General features: G+C 38.2%; 1 protein-coding gene and 1 long non-coding RNA gene across 3 annotated transcripts; one reads left to right on the plus strand and one right to left on the minus strand.

The window, feature by feature from the left end:
- Window positions 1–212: 212 nt before the first annotated feature.
- On the minus strand, window positions 213–9,567 carry LOC113715732 (mannosyl-oligosaccharide glucosidase GCS1-like). Of its 2 annotated transcripts, XM_027240022.2 has the most exons (22): window positions 9,184–9,566; window positions 9,002–9,075; window positions 8,289–8,540; window positions 7,534–7,708; window positions 7,212–7,298; window positions 6,977–7,045; window positions 6,782–6,866; window positions 6,403–6,485; window positions 5,629–5,736; window positions 4,314–4,435; window positions 4,066–4,173; window positions 3,895–3,968; window positions 3,411–3,536; window positions 2,963–3,030; window positions 2,340–2,489; window positions 2,207–2,257; window positions 2,021–2,077; window positions 1,568–1,717; window positions 1,348–1,439; window positions 1,098–1,207; window positions 953–1,016; window positions 213–761 (listed from the first exon to the last, which is right to left on the minus strand). In XM_027240022.2, exons 1-22 carry the CDS (start codon window positions 9,481–9,483, stop codon window positions 617–619), a joined length of 2,550 nt encoding a protein of 849 aa, XP_027095823.2. In that variant the 5' UTR covers window positions 9,484–9,566; the 3' UTR covers window positions 213–616. The 2 variants fall into 2 exon arrangements, with proteins under 2 accessions (XP_027095823.2, XP_071928534.1); XM_072072433.1 differs by lacking the exon at window positions 5,629–5,736 and having other exon boundaries at window positions 9,184–9,567.
- Window positions 9,568–10,591: 1,024 nt separating this feature from the next.
- LOC140021727 (uncharacterized) lies at window positions 10,592–12,363 on the plus strand. The gene is made up of 2 exons (XR_011825673.1): window positions 10,592–10,893; window positions 12,001–12,363. It is a non-coding gene; the product is annotated as an uncharacterized lncRNA (long non-coding RNA).
- The last annotated feature ends 402 nt before the right edge of the window (window positions 12,364–12,765 follow it).

Genomic DNA, 12,765 nt, shown 5'->3' on the forward strand with positions numbered 1-12,765 from the left:
AAATATAGAAGAAAGTGGAGTAGAGAAAAGTAGGTAAACAGTAAGGAGAATTATATTTTCATTCACTCAATTGTTGATAGGTTACGAGAGACGTTGGATGATCTTTATTTACAGATAAAACAAACTTAATGATACATGAGCTATCTTTAATGCTTGTGCATAAACTGAGTTGTTCCATAAAATGTACCACATGCTCTTAGGAGAGATACATGTACCGACCTTCTAAGAGAAGGAAATGGACATCCATATCAATTCATTTAGTTGTTTCATAACAATAATATTTTTATTAACCCTATTTTCCCAATCTACGAGAGTTTTTTTGGCACAGATGGTAATAATACAAATGCAACAGTCTGCAGTTTTGTCGCTACATCTTTTGTAGCCAAAATTGCAAATTTAGCTATTACATAACAATGGATAGGACCTTAGCTGGCTTTCCTCTTTGGCTTTCTTTTGAACCTTGAACAACAATGAAAACTCCCCACCAAGAAGCTGCCCTTCCAGTTATTGAACCACAGATAATACTTGATGATCCTTCAGGTGACACTGTTTTGGGTTTTCGTATTAATTTGTTTTTTGTTTTTTGGTTTTCACATTAATGCAATTATGAATATTCTCAACATTCATTGTATTTTTCTGCCATGATCAATACCACCAAAGATGTCCAACCAGTGAACACGCGTGCACCTTTTCCCTTTCCCTTCTGCTGATCATACTGCTCCCACAAGTAACCAGTCTGATGGTAGTTTTTAACCACATTCCTAGGATAAAAAGGAGAGCTCGAAATCACTGTAAGCATATACTATATGTGGCAAAATCATCTTTAAAAAGAAAAAAATTAGAACAGAACTTTCTGCCACAGAAAAATTGGTTACGTGATGATAGAAAAGTATCTTTTGCAATCTGCGCATTTGGATGTGCGAGTGCCTAAATGCCTAATCACACACCATACCTGATCAAGTTGTTCCTCAAATCATCATATATCGCCTTGGCACGTTGTCTGTATGGTCCATCCTCTATAATGATCAAACCAAGGCAGCATCAACTTTATAAGAAAGAGTTTCAGAAGAAAATGTTAATTTCTCATTTATTTGTACCTCTGGAGTAGTAGTGAAGTGCAGAGAGAATCCTATAATTCATGTTCATCCATATAGGCCCCCTCCAATATGGTGGATCATGCTCGGTATTTCGTTTCATGTAAATTGAGCTGTGGCAGATTATTTGTATTTCAATTAATGTTGTACAATTTTCTCAATATAATCACTTTGCCGATGAGTTGAAAAATATGTACCTCGTTGCATGAAAACCAGTGACTGTTAAACTAATAGGTGAGAATCCCCTCCTTACCTCGTTTTCGAAAGAGACCTCAGCCCGAAGTTTGTCCATAAAGTGCTTCTGTTTGAAATGAGGTCAAGTTGTTTTTCTAGTATCCAGGATCCCTGCTTGCAATTGAGTATATCATTTGATCCCAGATAACACAAAAAGGCTGACCAAGTGTGAAGAGAATGGTAACAAGAAATATTTTAAAGTACAAGTTGTTGCAAAGAGGAAGGTCATAGTAACTTACAGGTGGAATAAGCCTTTCCATCAGTGGGAAAAGGCTGACATAGCCAACATGAGGAACCAGTCTCAACACGGGTTTCTCTAAAACTTCTCGAATAAGCTCTCTACTTGGGTGACCGTTAACTGTCTCCACAACTTGCCAACTTAATCGAACCTGGAAGGGCAATTCCTTACTAGTTTCTTATAATGCATCAGTAACAGAATATTCCTTTTCAACATTAAGTCAACAGGTAGCCTTTTGGAAGCAATTTGGTTTCATAAGAATCCCCCTCTTACACGCTTTCAACATTTATTGACATGAAGCATGTAGACAACTCATCCAACCACCCCACCAACCCCCCCCCCCCTCCAAAAAAAAAAAGAAAAAAGAAATAAAGGAAAAGATAAATAAAGCATCAGTAACTTTATGCAAGAAAAAGTTGCTGTCATCACTCCACAAAACCGTAAGATAGCTTACGTTTTCTGTATGATTCCCGTAATCAAAATAAGCTCCATATGCATCATCAAAGTGCATCTGGACAGAACGTAGACAAACCTTAGATCCAAAACCTAGATAAACGCAATAGTTTTTTGATGGATAGACCAAAATGAGATTAATATCCAGTTACAAGGAAACATGTCTGTAGTAAAAATTAGAGCTGACCTCATTTAAAAGCTGAAAATCAGAAAGCAGCTTAGCTGTGGACCTATACTCCTGTTTCAGTTCATCATAGACTTTGAATTATGTTACAGAGAAATCTTTGCATACAAAAATAGTATTATGGTGTATTTTGTACCTTTCCATGTTCATTTTCCTTCTCAAGAAATTCTAAAATCGAATGCAAGCAATCTGCAGCAAGATGCATCCAACATCTAATATCCAAGTGGCGTTCATCTTCACTTGGGTGTGATGCACGGGGATAATCATCTAGTCCAGAAGATAGAGTCTGGAAATGCAAAGAAACATCTAATTATTCTGGTGTAACAGGTAAAACAATTTTCAATTATTCTAACAAGGACGTTCATGAATGGAACAAGTGGATCTGAGAATAAACAGCAGAGTAACAGCAAAAACTTTACTCCAGAATAAGCATAGATTGTTTATGTGAAGCTCCATTTGAAATTGAAGCCCCTTTAATCTCTTTCAAAATCACAATATGTATTAAAAATACAATGCAGTTAGAATTGTGTCTTTCTTCCAAATTATTGCGCTGATACTGTATTTGTATTTTACAACCTTTTAGGTATTTATTTCAAACTCATTAAGATGTGGAATAAGCAGCCAGACGTCATAAAACTTCGCATGTTGCAGTAATATGTGTCTTAGGACGTCCATGAAGCAATATTCAAGTACATTAAGCAACTAAGCGTGCATATCCAGATACAGTTAAGCCGTTTACTAATGAATCAGGCACAAAACCTTTGGATTTAATTCACGAATAGTTTTATTGTCTCTTCCATGCCAAAAATAGCTGCTCACAGCCTTTCCTGCAAATACAGCAGGTAGAACTTCTCATAAGATGCTTAAACATGATAGAAGCTACCAATTACATTAAAGCTATGGAAGTTTAGAAATTGATTTCAGACTCGTACAATGCTTAGGTAACTAACAAACTAAGCCTTAAATAGCCAATTTCAGCTTAACATGCACTCATTTTTGACATAGAAATGCATACCTAATACCAGTATTCAATCTTTTTGAGTTAGAGGAACAAAGTAACTAAATTATCCACCAAGATCTTTAGACTCCAAGGTTGCTGTGCAAACTAACCACCAAGATCTTTAGACTCCAAGGTTGCTGTGTAAACTAAGCAATACATTGTCTCACGGTTTAAATGATGGGAATCAAGAAAGATAATGGTATTTACCCGATTGTGTGGTATTGAACCATTTAAACCATCCTTCAAGACGGACAAATGCTTGATCAAAGAAGATTGATATCTCTTTCCTCTCACCAGCAGCAAACTTCTTGGCCTTAATGCTGCAAATAAGGTCTGCATAAAGCAAGCCAAGCCTTCATACATAAACATTAAAATCATGCTTCTGGCACATATGATGATCTATTAAAAGATTAATCTGTAACACAACATGGAATAAATCATAAGTTTTTCTTTGCTTATCACTGAACCAGATCCACGATGATCTACAAACATCACCTTCTTTTAACTCCATTCAGTGAAAAATATTTCCGTTTATTGTAAATAGACCATTCAAAAATATACGCAAGCACTATAACTTTGCTCAATATGATTGTATTCTTACCAAAATTCAGCACAAACCAAATAAGCAAACTGAGCAGCCCAATTCTTAAAGCACTTAAAAAGACTAGAAATTATTGAAAGATAAGTTTACCGCGTAAAACTAGGAACAATGTTGGAGGATTCCCATTTGTTGGATGCTGGGTAACAAATTCCTCTGGGACCTTACTGCCAATTCAAATAAATAGCTTGTCAAAGAGAGATCAACAGTATATGAGATCTGAAATGATAACTAAGCATATCAGAAGAAGACTGTATTTATCACCTTAAAGCTTCAGCACCTAAAATTTGCTCACGTGGAATCCATCCATCAATATTCATTAGGTCTAGCCAGTGTCCGATAATATCCAAGCAAATATGGATATCCCAACGCCTGATCATTGTTAAGAAGAAATGAAATATTAGAATACCAAAAACTATACTGATCTTCTAAACTATGCTGACCTTCTAAACTAAATAAGGATCCATCTGACTAAAGACAGAACTAACTTAAAGCTGCAGAAAACCACCTACCAGATCAGTAGCTGATGGAAACCCTCATCCCACAAAAATCCCCTGGGGAAAAAGGGACGACTTGGAACTGCTGTATAGAGCTCAGCTGGCCAATATGAAATAAAGTCATCACCATGCTTTTTCTGCATCAGAACATAGCCCACCGTTACTTTGTCAAAAGCCCCAGTGGTAATAATTTACCACAGAAATGCTAAACATTTCAGTCAAACTCCAATACTTAAAATAACAACCCAAAATGCATAGCACATATGATTTAACTACAAAATAAAAATTTTTGGATGGAAATCTAGAATAAGAGCACATCAAAATAGTATCTAGTATTTCATTTGCTTTTGTTTCTTTTCTTTCTAATACTTTAAGTGAATGTTTGTAGTAATTCTAACAGTCCATGCACTAGATGCATCAAAGTACAATGGGTAGTCGCAAAACTCATGTCTTACATTAGATGATTGTCCATCTATGCTGTTATTAGCAAAATACAAGACAGAATCACGCTATGCTAGTCTGTCTTACATTATGGTGGTTTAAAACTGACTCTTCCAGAAATTTTCAGATGCATGCAGCATGACATTGACAACAATCAAATTCAGTGGAACAAATTAATGCTTGTGTAGATTTACTGGCAGTGGAACAAGTTAATGATTGTGTAGATTTACTGGTGATCAAACAAAGAAAGCATACAAGTGAGACTAGAGAATATAATTGCTTCTGGATGCAATAGGTTTTTACAAAGCAGAGAAGAAGAAAACAAACATGTATACCCTAACCACTGCCCCATCAAGCTTAGTGCAAATTCACTTTTACAGGATCTCACAGTTCACATGGATTGCAGCAAGTACTCAGCAACTATATTTAGCTACCAGCAAGAATTATTTGACCCATCCAAAATGGATTATGCATAATTCAAAAAGTTGAAGATGTAATCTCATTAATTTGAACCTTCCTTGAGTCATAAACCCTTTTTTCCCCCTTTGGAGTTGTAAACTTGTCAAGTCATAAAATGTGAAGCAAGCATGAGAAACGATGCAAACTAGTGTTTAAATCAAATAAATGGTAAAGAGTGAACAGAATTAGACATATACAATGATTTCAGCAAATCTTGTTAAGCAACCAGAGGCAGTTAGAGTAAAATTTCTGTATAAAATTTCTATTTTTTAAGATCCATGAGCAGAATATATAAAATTTCTATTTTTTATTTACAGTAAGCAGAGCTTGTAAGCAGTACAATACTCACAAAGACAAGAAGATTCACAATTATGTAAAGCCTCAAAAGGACATCGGAACCACATTAAGGATAATAAATAGAGCAACTAACATCAGGGCGATTTGGGAGTGCAATTTGTGACTGCCCGTAAAAGTATCCTATACCACCAAGCAGATTGGCAAGTGCAGCCTTACCCACTGTCACAGATCCAGAATCAAGCTGAGAAGACCAAATGAAAGTTTCAGAAACACTTCAAGAAATGCATTATTGCTTTCAAACTGAAAAAGGACAACATGAAGGATGACTCATTTCAACTGCAAAAATAGTCACATAGAGCCAATAATCCTTTGGCGTAGACAATCTTAGCACCCAAAATGATTTGTGAACTTACAATTTTCTTAGTTGAAATGGCTCAGATGAATTCGTTGTATCACACTGCACACTGGCTGTACAATCATCCAATAACTACATTGATGGCCTTGGAAGCATGATTTGAACATTGATATACTTATGCATATAATTTGGCATCAATAAACTCTGTGGAAGAGAATACAGCCAATGACTTCGCATTTTATTGAATGAATCTCTATGAAATGATAGTTCACATCCTACATCATCTGTATTTTATTTCTAAAGGATGATTACAGTGATTGACATGCCAAAGCACAAGTTTTATCTAACCCCACTAGCTAGCAACTCTAAGTAATCCTGCAGCATACATTTCATGTAATGCATAGAATAATCTAAGATGAGAAGTCAAGGATAGAATATGTAGGATAGGGCTGTTGTAGCCCACATTATCATGCTTGGAAACTGGTCTAAGAGAGATTAAGTACTCATCTAAGTTCAAAAGATTATGAAGCCCAAGGATAAACTGGTCGTTACCTCATCACCAAGATTGAAGCACCTTTCGAATTTGTCAGCATAGTCTTTTTGCTTCTCACTCAATTTATTGGTCAATGAGGCACCTACAAAGAGTGAGGAAGGAGTTGGCAAAGATTTAAATGTTCAGGTTAAGCTAAGCTTTACAACCACCCTGAACAGGGAGAGAATATAAAGCATCTAAAGTTTGTGTTGTTAACCAGATTTAAGTTGACAAACTTAAGAACAGTAAATACTTGCTCAAGATCAAATTCATCAGTTTTGCCTGAATACCTTCAAAAGATTATGCAAATTTCAGCACCATATTTTTTCTATATATTATCCAAGAACACTTCTTTTTCTTTTGAAGTGCAGATAATAAAAGGTCGACAGCGGAAGGCACCTGCAAGACTGATGGCACGCTCTTTTTGCGCAAGAGTTCCAGACTGGAAAATGATATCTGCCTTGAAAGGTATCCTACCAGAGAGCTGAATACACAAAAGTCGTTACTAAAATTGCAAATACAAAGAGAGACTTGAGCTGAAGTCTTATTTGACAGACTGAAGAAGCAGGAGCTCATAAGATTGCTGAAATAAACCTGAAACACTAAGATGTTTGATGACCCTTCTGATGTATCTGAAAGCTGCAAGCGACCCACCTTCCTTGCCTGAAAAGTAGACAAAAACAACTTTAAGAAAGGCAGAGGAGTTACATATCATACTCAACAACGGTGCAAAAGCCACCAAATGCTGTAAAAGTCACTACAAGCATTCTTGCAGCAAAGCTATTAACAAGGTCGAGATCAGAAAACTAGGGAGGACAAACTCATGTACTTGGATCCCAAGATTTGATTGGACAAGATCAGATAAATTATGGACAAAAGGTGTCTTGAACCCAGAATAGTGAAATTCAAATTCATCCTGCAAAAAAAACAAAAAAAAAAAAGCGAACAAACACACTCACAGTGAGATACAGAAATCCTGGACATAACTGAAAAAGTATCCCATAGCTTCAATAAAATTTATGTGCACTGTAATCCTCCTATTCTGGACACCAACAAACATTCCATGTGGCATCATACTGTAACTTAAAAGATGTGAAAATACTAGAAGTTTTTTATCAATTAAGATTTATATTAATTTTTCAGTATCATACCTCAGTACTTAAAAGTAGCTGCCAATTGCCAACATCACTCCGATATCCAGATGCTAGGATAGATTCATCATCTACATCTGTGGCTCCGCTACCCAAATTTAGTGCATTTCCACTTTCATCATCCATATAGAAGAACAGATGCACAGTTTTTGACATTTCCTCACTAAGGTTTACTCTGTCAACAATTTCAAAGCTGTTAGAGAAGAAAGAAATCACAGGACATGAAAGATGAGCATAGCATCTAAGATGCTATAGCTTATTAGCAATGAGAACTAATTTCAGCAAGTTTTGTTTTCCGAGGTCTAGAGCATGTCCTTGACAAATGTGATAACCTCCAAAAGAAAGTTTTGCACTAAGTAGTTTCATGCTCAACATTCCAGATGCACCCACTATATTCTATGTTCCTCAGCATCAAAGTTAAGCATGCATCCAACAAGCAAAGACATTCTCACATAACTATTAACAATATAACTGGTTCAGCAGTTGCTTAATGAGAGAAAGGAGACTCGCAAAAACACAATCAGACGAATTGAAGATTTTACATGATAACAATAAAATATTGATCAAAGAGTGTACAGAGAAATTACCTAGACAATTAAGTGACACATTCACGTCAATAAAATTCCATCCAATACTTACTTTTGAAAGAATAGCATTTGGGAAGACTTTCAGTTTCTAGGCTTATACACTAAAAGCAACCAACTGCCTTTTGGTTTTAAGAAAGTGGCCATAAAATTTAAGTTAATGGGGATTACTCATCATTTTCCACTTCAATTCGGACAGCCCAGTCTCCACCATAGCTGCTCCCATGCTCCTTGGACTTGAGGAAACTTGTTTTCAAGGTCATATCTTGGTCAACCAAAATTTGATGTCCATAATCCCGTCCATTATGCTCTGTCCATCCATATGTCCTAAGCTCATCTGAATCTTGGCAGATGTGTCGCATGGCATACCTTCCATTCGTAATACCAATCCACATCAAACCAGCAATCAAAGACTGTGGGGTCCTACCAATAAACACCAAAAAGTACATGATTATGTCGATCCCAGTCCACACAGTGCATGTTTCATAAAGCATCATAAGTCACACTAGAAGTCCATCAGAAAAACTATACAACATATTGGGGAGTCTTTCTGGTTCCATTGAGGCTGAAAGATGAACCAAGATACTCAATATATGAACTAAGCCCAGCTCGATAAGTGCTCACTGAGACTAAAACATCGAAGGATCAAACCAAGTCTGCAGTGTTCTTTTTAAGGTCTAGAACTCAGCTTGAGCTCAGTTCCATGAGTCAACTAGACGTTATACATATTAATAAATGAAGGTAAGCTGGCCTTCGAAAACAACAGCATTTGGCTCGATTAGATTCCTTTAGACCCTACTTTTCATTCTACCACATAAAATTGCACGCCAAAAGCAGCAATTTTTCTTGACATTCCAGAGCAGAATGTGAGAAGGAGTCGATACCGTGCACGAATCCCAAAATAAACGTTAGGTCTATAGGTTCCCCAATACAAGCTCTCCTTGTGCTCCCCTTGAAACTGCCAGGAAAAAGGAAAAATCATCCTCGTAGCTGAATTTAATTTATTAGGATACATAAAACAAAGTGGAAAACTGAAATTATACTAAATTAAAGAACAAATATTCACCATGGGAAGTTCCATGAGTTTGGGAGCGGGAAATGGCGTGATAACCCTGGGCTTTTCCGGCTCTTCATTAGTATTTACCAATCGGAAAATGAAAAAGAGGGCGATCGAGGAGAACAGGATTCCAAACCCTAGGAAAACTTTGCTGCTCACGTTTGTAATTCGAATGAGGCTTTGGTCTCTGCCTCTATAACTTCGAGGTCTAGCGTTCGTACTTACTCTGTGGACTGACTCATCACCAACGGCGTCTGCGGAGGGCTTGCCTCTACTCCGAGTGCTGCTTCGTCTTGAACTGCCGGCCATTTTCCGGTGTGGGTTTATTGCTGATTCTGATTTCTGGGGAGGTTTTGCGCAGAGTGCGCCTGCGGCTGCTGCACAAGAAGCAGGACGGTGGACTTGGACTGGGCCAAGGCCTGTAGTGTTATTGAAAATCTGGGCTGCTGTAGCTTAAAGTCCATATCTGAAACCTATAAATCTGCCTTGATCCTCGGCTATAGGCTATGAAAATCCGCAAACTTGGGGCCACGGATGTTAAAGACCAGGACGGTAGACTTGGACTGGGCCGAAGCTGTCTCAGGTGATCTCTCAGTTTTTTTGGTGGTATAATTGCTACTAAAAAACATAGGGTCTGTTTCGATTGGGCAGTTTTTTGACTACATATACTAGCAGTTGAAAAATTGGTAGTAAAAAACTACTAGTATATATGTAGTAAAAAAACAACTGGTTAGTCAACGCATCTAGCCCCCGGGGTTAGATCACCCGGTCTGCGGCTGGAAAACCACTCGCAAGGTCGTGGGATCGAACCTCACCTAACGCCTGGGTGCGGTTGGGGTGGCGCTGTACTCCAGGCGCAGGGGATTAGTCGGGCCGCCTTCGGGTCTTGACCCGGACACCCCCTGTGTTGACAAAAAAACAAAAAACAAAAAAAAAAGTCAACGCATTGTTTTGAAATGTCTACAGTGGCGATTTTGGAGTACGATATTGTTTTGGCTCGGAAGTAAGAAAACCTTTGCTGTTTCTACGGAACTCTTCATTCCTTTTCCTCAAACCGAATTTCAACTTGCAGGTGCTCATATGTGGAACTATGTGGAACCTACCTGTCGACATCTGAAAGCTTTTCTTCCCGAGCAAATTCGTCCTACTTTTTTCGTTCCAAAGCTGCTTGTGGTAATTTTGGGCAGCTGCCATTAAAAACTTGCCCGAAGCTTACTCTCGTTAGCTTCAACGGAGACACCTTCAGTGAGCTGTTCTGTTCCAGGTAGCTACAAGAAACTCGGACACACGGCTTGCGCAGGGAGCAGGTGGTCTTCTTCTTCTCGCTGTGCTTCCAATAAGCTCGTTTAATTGGCTTTGTGCTATGGAAATTGGCAGAGAGGTGCGCTTTGTTTAGCAGATCCCCATTTTATTTATTGGAGGTAATTAATTTGGTACACTTCCGTACGAATTAGGGCTGAATTTTTAACTTGGAAATTTTGGCTTTCTATTACAATTCCTGTAGCTAAGCTATGAACAATTGGTGTATTTTGATAACTGGAACGCAGGTAAATCTTGTCAACTTGGGTTTATGGCATCAGTACCATTTACGTAGCTAATCGCATTTGAGTAATTGAACTTTAATTGTTATTGTTGCTGCTTCTATTCTGTGCGATTGGTGGTGATTAGGTGTTTCTCACGGATACTCTCCGGCAGCTTGTTTTTCAAAATGCTCAGCGTGTTTTTGTTTTTGGGCAAAAAACCTTAGCGGCAACTGAACTATTTGTCAGATCATGTTTTGGCTATTAAACTATTTTTCGTTAGTAATTGACCACTAAATAACTTAATCAGTAAATCCGTGACCATTTAGTCGATAATTGCTCTTAATATGTGAAATTAGCAGTACACGAGGCAAAAGTGCCGGGTAATTTTTAGTGGATTAGACAGTAAAGCAAGATGGGAGGTTTTAAGTGGCCGCCATTTTGATTGCTTTGCTTGGGCTATGGTGGGGAAGGACTTCCGCACCAGAAAAATTTTGGAAGATTTGCTGCTGCAACATGTCTGCCGAGCCAAGGATGATATGGCCCCATTTTCAGATTTGGACTTGGCTCAGAAGCTTTACCAGTTCCTGCAGTCCAAGAGATTCTTGATTGTTTTGGATGATGCCTGCTCTGCCGATGCTTGGGAGTGCCTCCGCATTGCACTTTTGTCTCAAGAACCAACCGCCAGCAAAGTGCTGCTCACCACTCGGGATGTCGGAGTTGCAGACAAGATTGCTTCTTCATTAGCCGACGACAAAGGATTCATTCACCGGATGAGATTTCTTAACCCAGACGAAGGCTGGGAGCTTCTCCGCAAGATGGCTTTCAGAGCTCACTCTTCTTCTGGTAAAGGCATCATTTCCAGAAAAAATCTTACCTCTCCTGGGCAGACCACATATCTTCTTGCTGGGTTCCAATTTGTCCATGAGGTCTTCATCGTTGCTGTTAATTTGCAGAAGCATCTAGGTTTAGCAGAGCGCCTCGACATTCTTGTCTTCTTCTTCGGCTTCTTGGATTTGTGGCTGAAGATTTGGGGCTCCCAATTGAGTCCCTATTTTTTCCTCCATATAATTTTCCATTCGGTGATTGTTTGAGGAAAGAAATTAAAAGGAGAATACGGTCGCATAGTTGTTAGATAAAATTACCCTCGTATTTTGCCACGTGTACTGCTAATTTCACAGATTAAGAGCAATTATTGATTAAATGGTCACGAATTTACTGATTAAGTTGTTTAGTGGTCAATTATTGACGAAAAATAGTTTGATGGCCAAAACAAGATCTGACAAATAGTTTAGTGGCGGCTAAGGTTTTTTGCCCTTTGTTTTTTGTGTGGTTCCATTTGTTTGCTTCAGCGTGTTTTTCAAAATGCTCAGCGTGTTTACTTCATCCGAGACAATGTACCCAATGATATGTACTTCAATGAAGAAGTAGCGCTCGGTGCCTTAGCAGATGCCGGGGATCCAAGGGACTTCGTTCAGGGCAGTCAAAATTTCGATATGTCGCAGCGGGCATACATAACTAGAACGAAAATCTAACGGCTCACATGTATCTCAATGCAAACAACTAGCCATTCGCCGTTGACGTAGCTTCTGAATTAGAGCTCGCAGGATGTTTAACATGCTCATTTTATCATCCGTTATTTTTATTTGAGATACTTTAGTTCGTATGATGCTTAATTGTGTATGGGATGAAATAGACTTTTACGAAATTATTTCCTTTTCCCGTGGCATATAACCAAGTGTAGCAAATCTTGAATTAAAGCTCTACTCTATTGTTACGATACCACTTCATTTAAATTTATGAATGATAAACCCACTGTCTATCCATTCTTCCTTATCCAAACAACCGCAAATAACACACACTCATTACTTAAGGGAAACCCACAGCCCAATCCAAAAGGCATGCTGACTTTCAGGCTACACTGAGGACCTTAAGTAGTACACACACCACTCACTGTCTATCCATTCTTTACATATTGTTATTTGCATCCTGAGCATGCCATGGCCAAACAAGGGTATATTTATACATGCATGATTGCATTGTTTAGGCCAATATCATCCAATCATTATTG

Source organism: Coffea arabica, chromosome 11e, assembly GCF_036785885.1.
Source record: "Coffea arabica cultivar ET-39 chromosome 11e, Coffea Arabica ET-39 HiFi, whole genome shotgun sequence".
NCBI classification, from domain to species: domain Eukaryota; kingdom Viridiplantae; phylum Streptophyta; class Magnoliopsida; order Gentianales; family Rubiaceae; genus Coffea; species Coffea arabica.

Bases quoted from the DNA above. Each gene is read 5' to 3' on its own strand.
- LOC113715732 (XM_027240022.2), bottom strand. From the start codon at position 9,483: ATGGCCGGCAGTTCAAGACGAAGCAGCACTCGGAGTAGAGGCAAGCCC. The intron at 7,046-7,211 runs GTACATGAGTTT...TCTACTTTTCAG, and splicing joins AATCAAATCTTGGGATCCAA to GCAAGGAAGGTGGGTCGCTT. The intron at 5,737-6,402 runs GTAACGACCAGT...TGGTCTTCTCAG, and splicing joins GCTTCAATCTTGGTGATGAG to CTTGATTCTGGATCTGTGAC.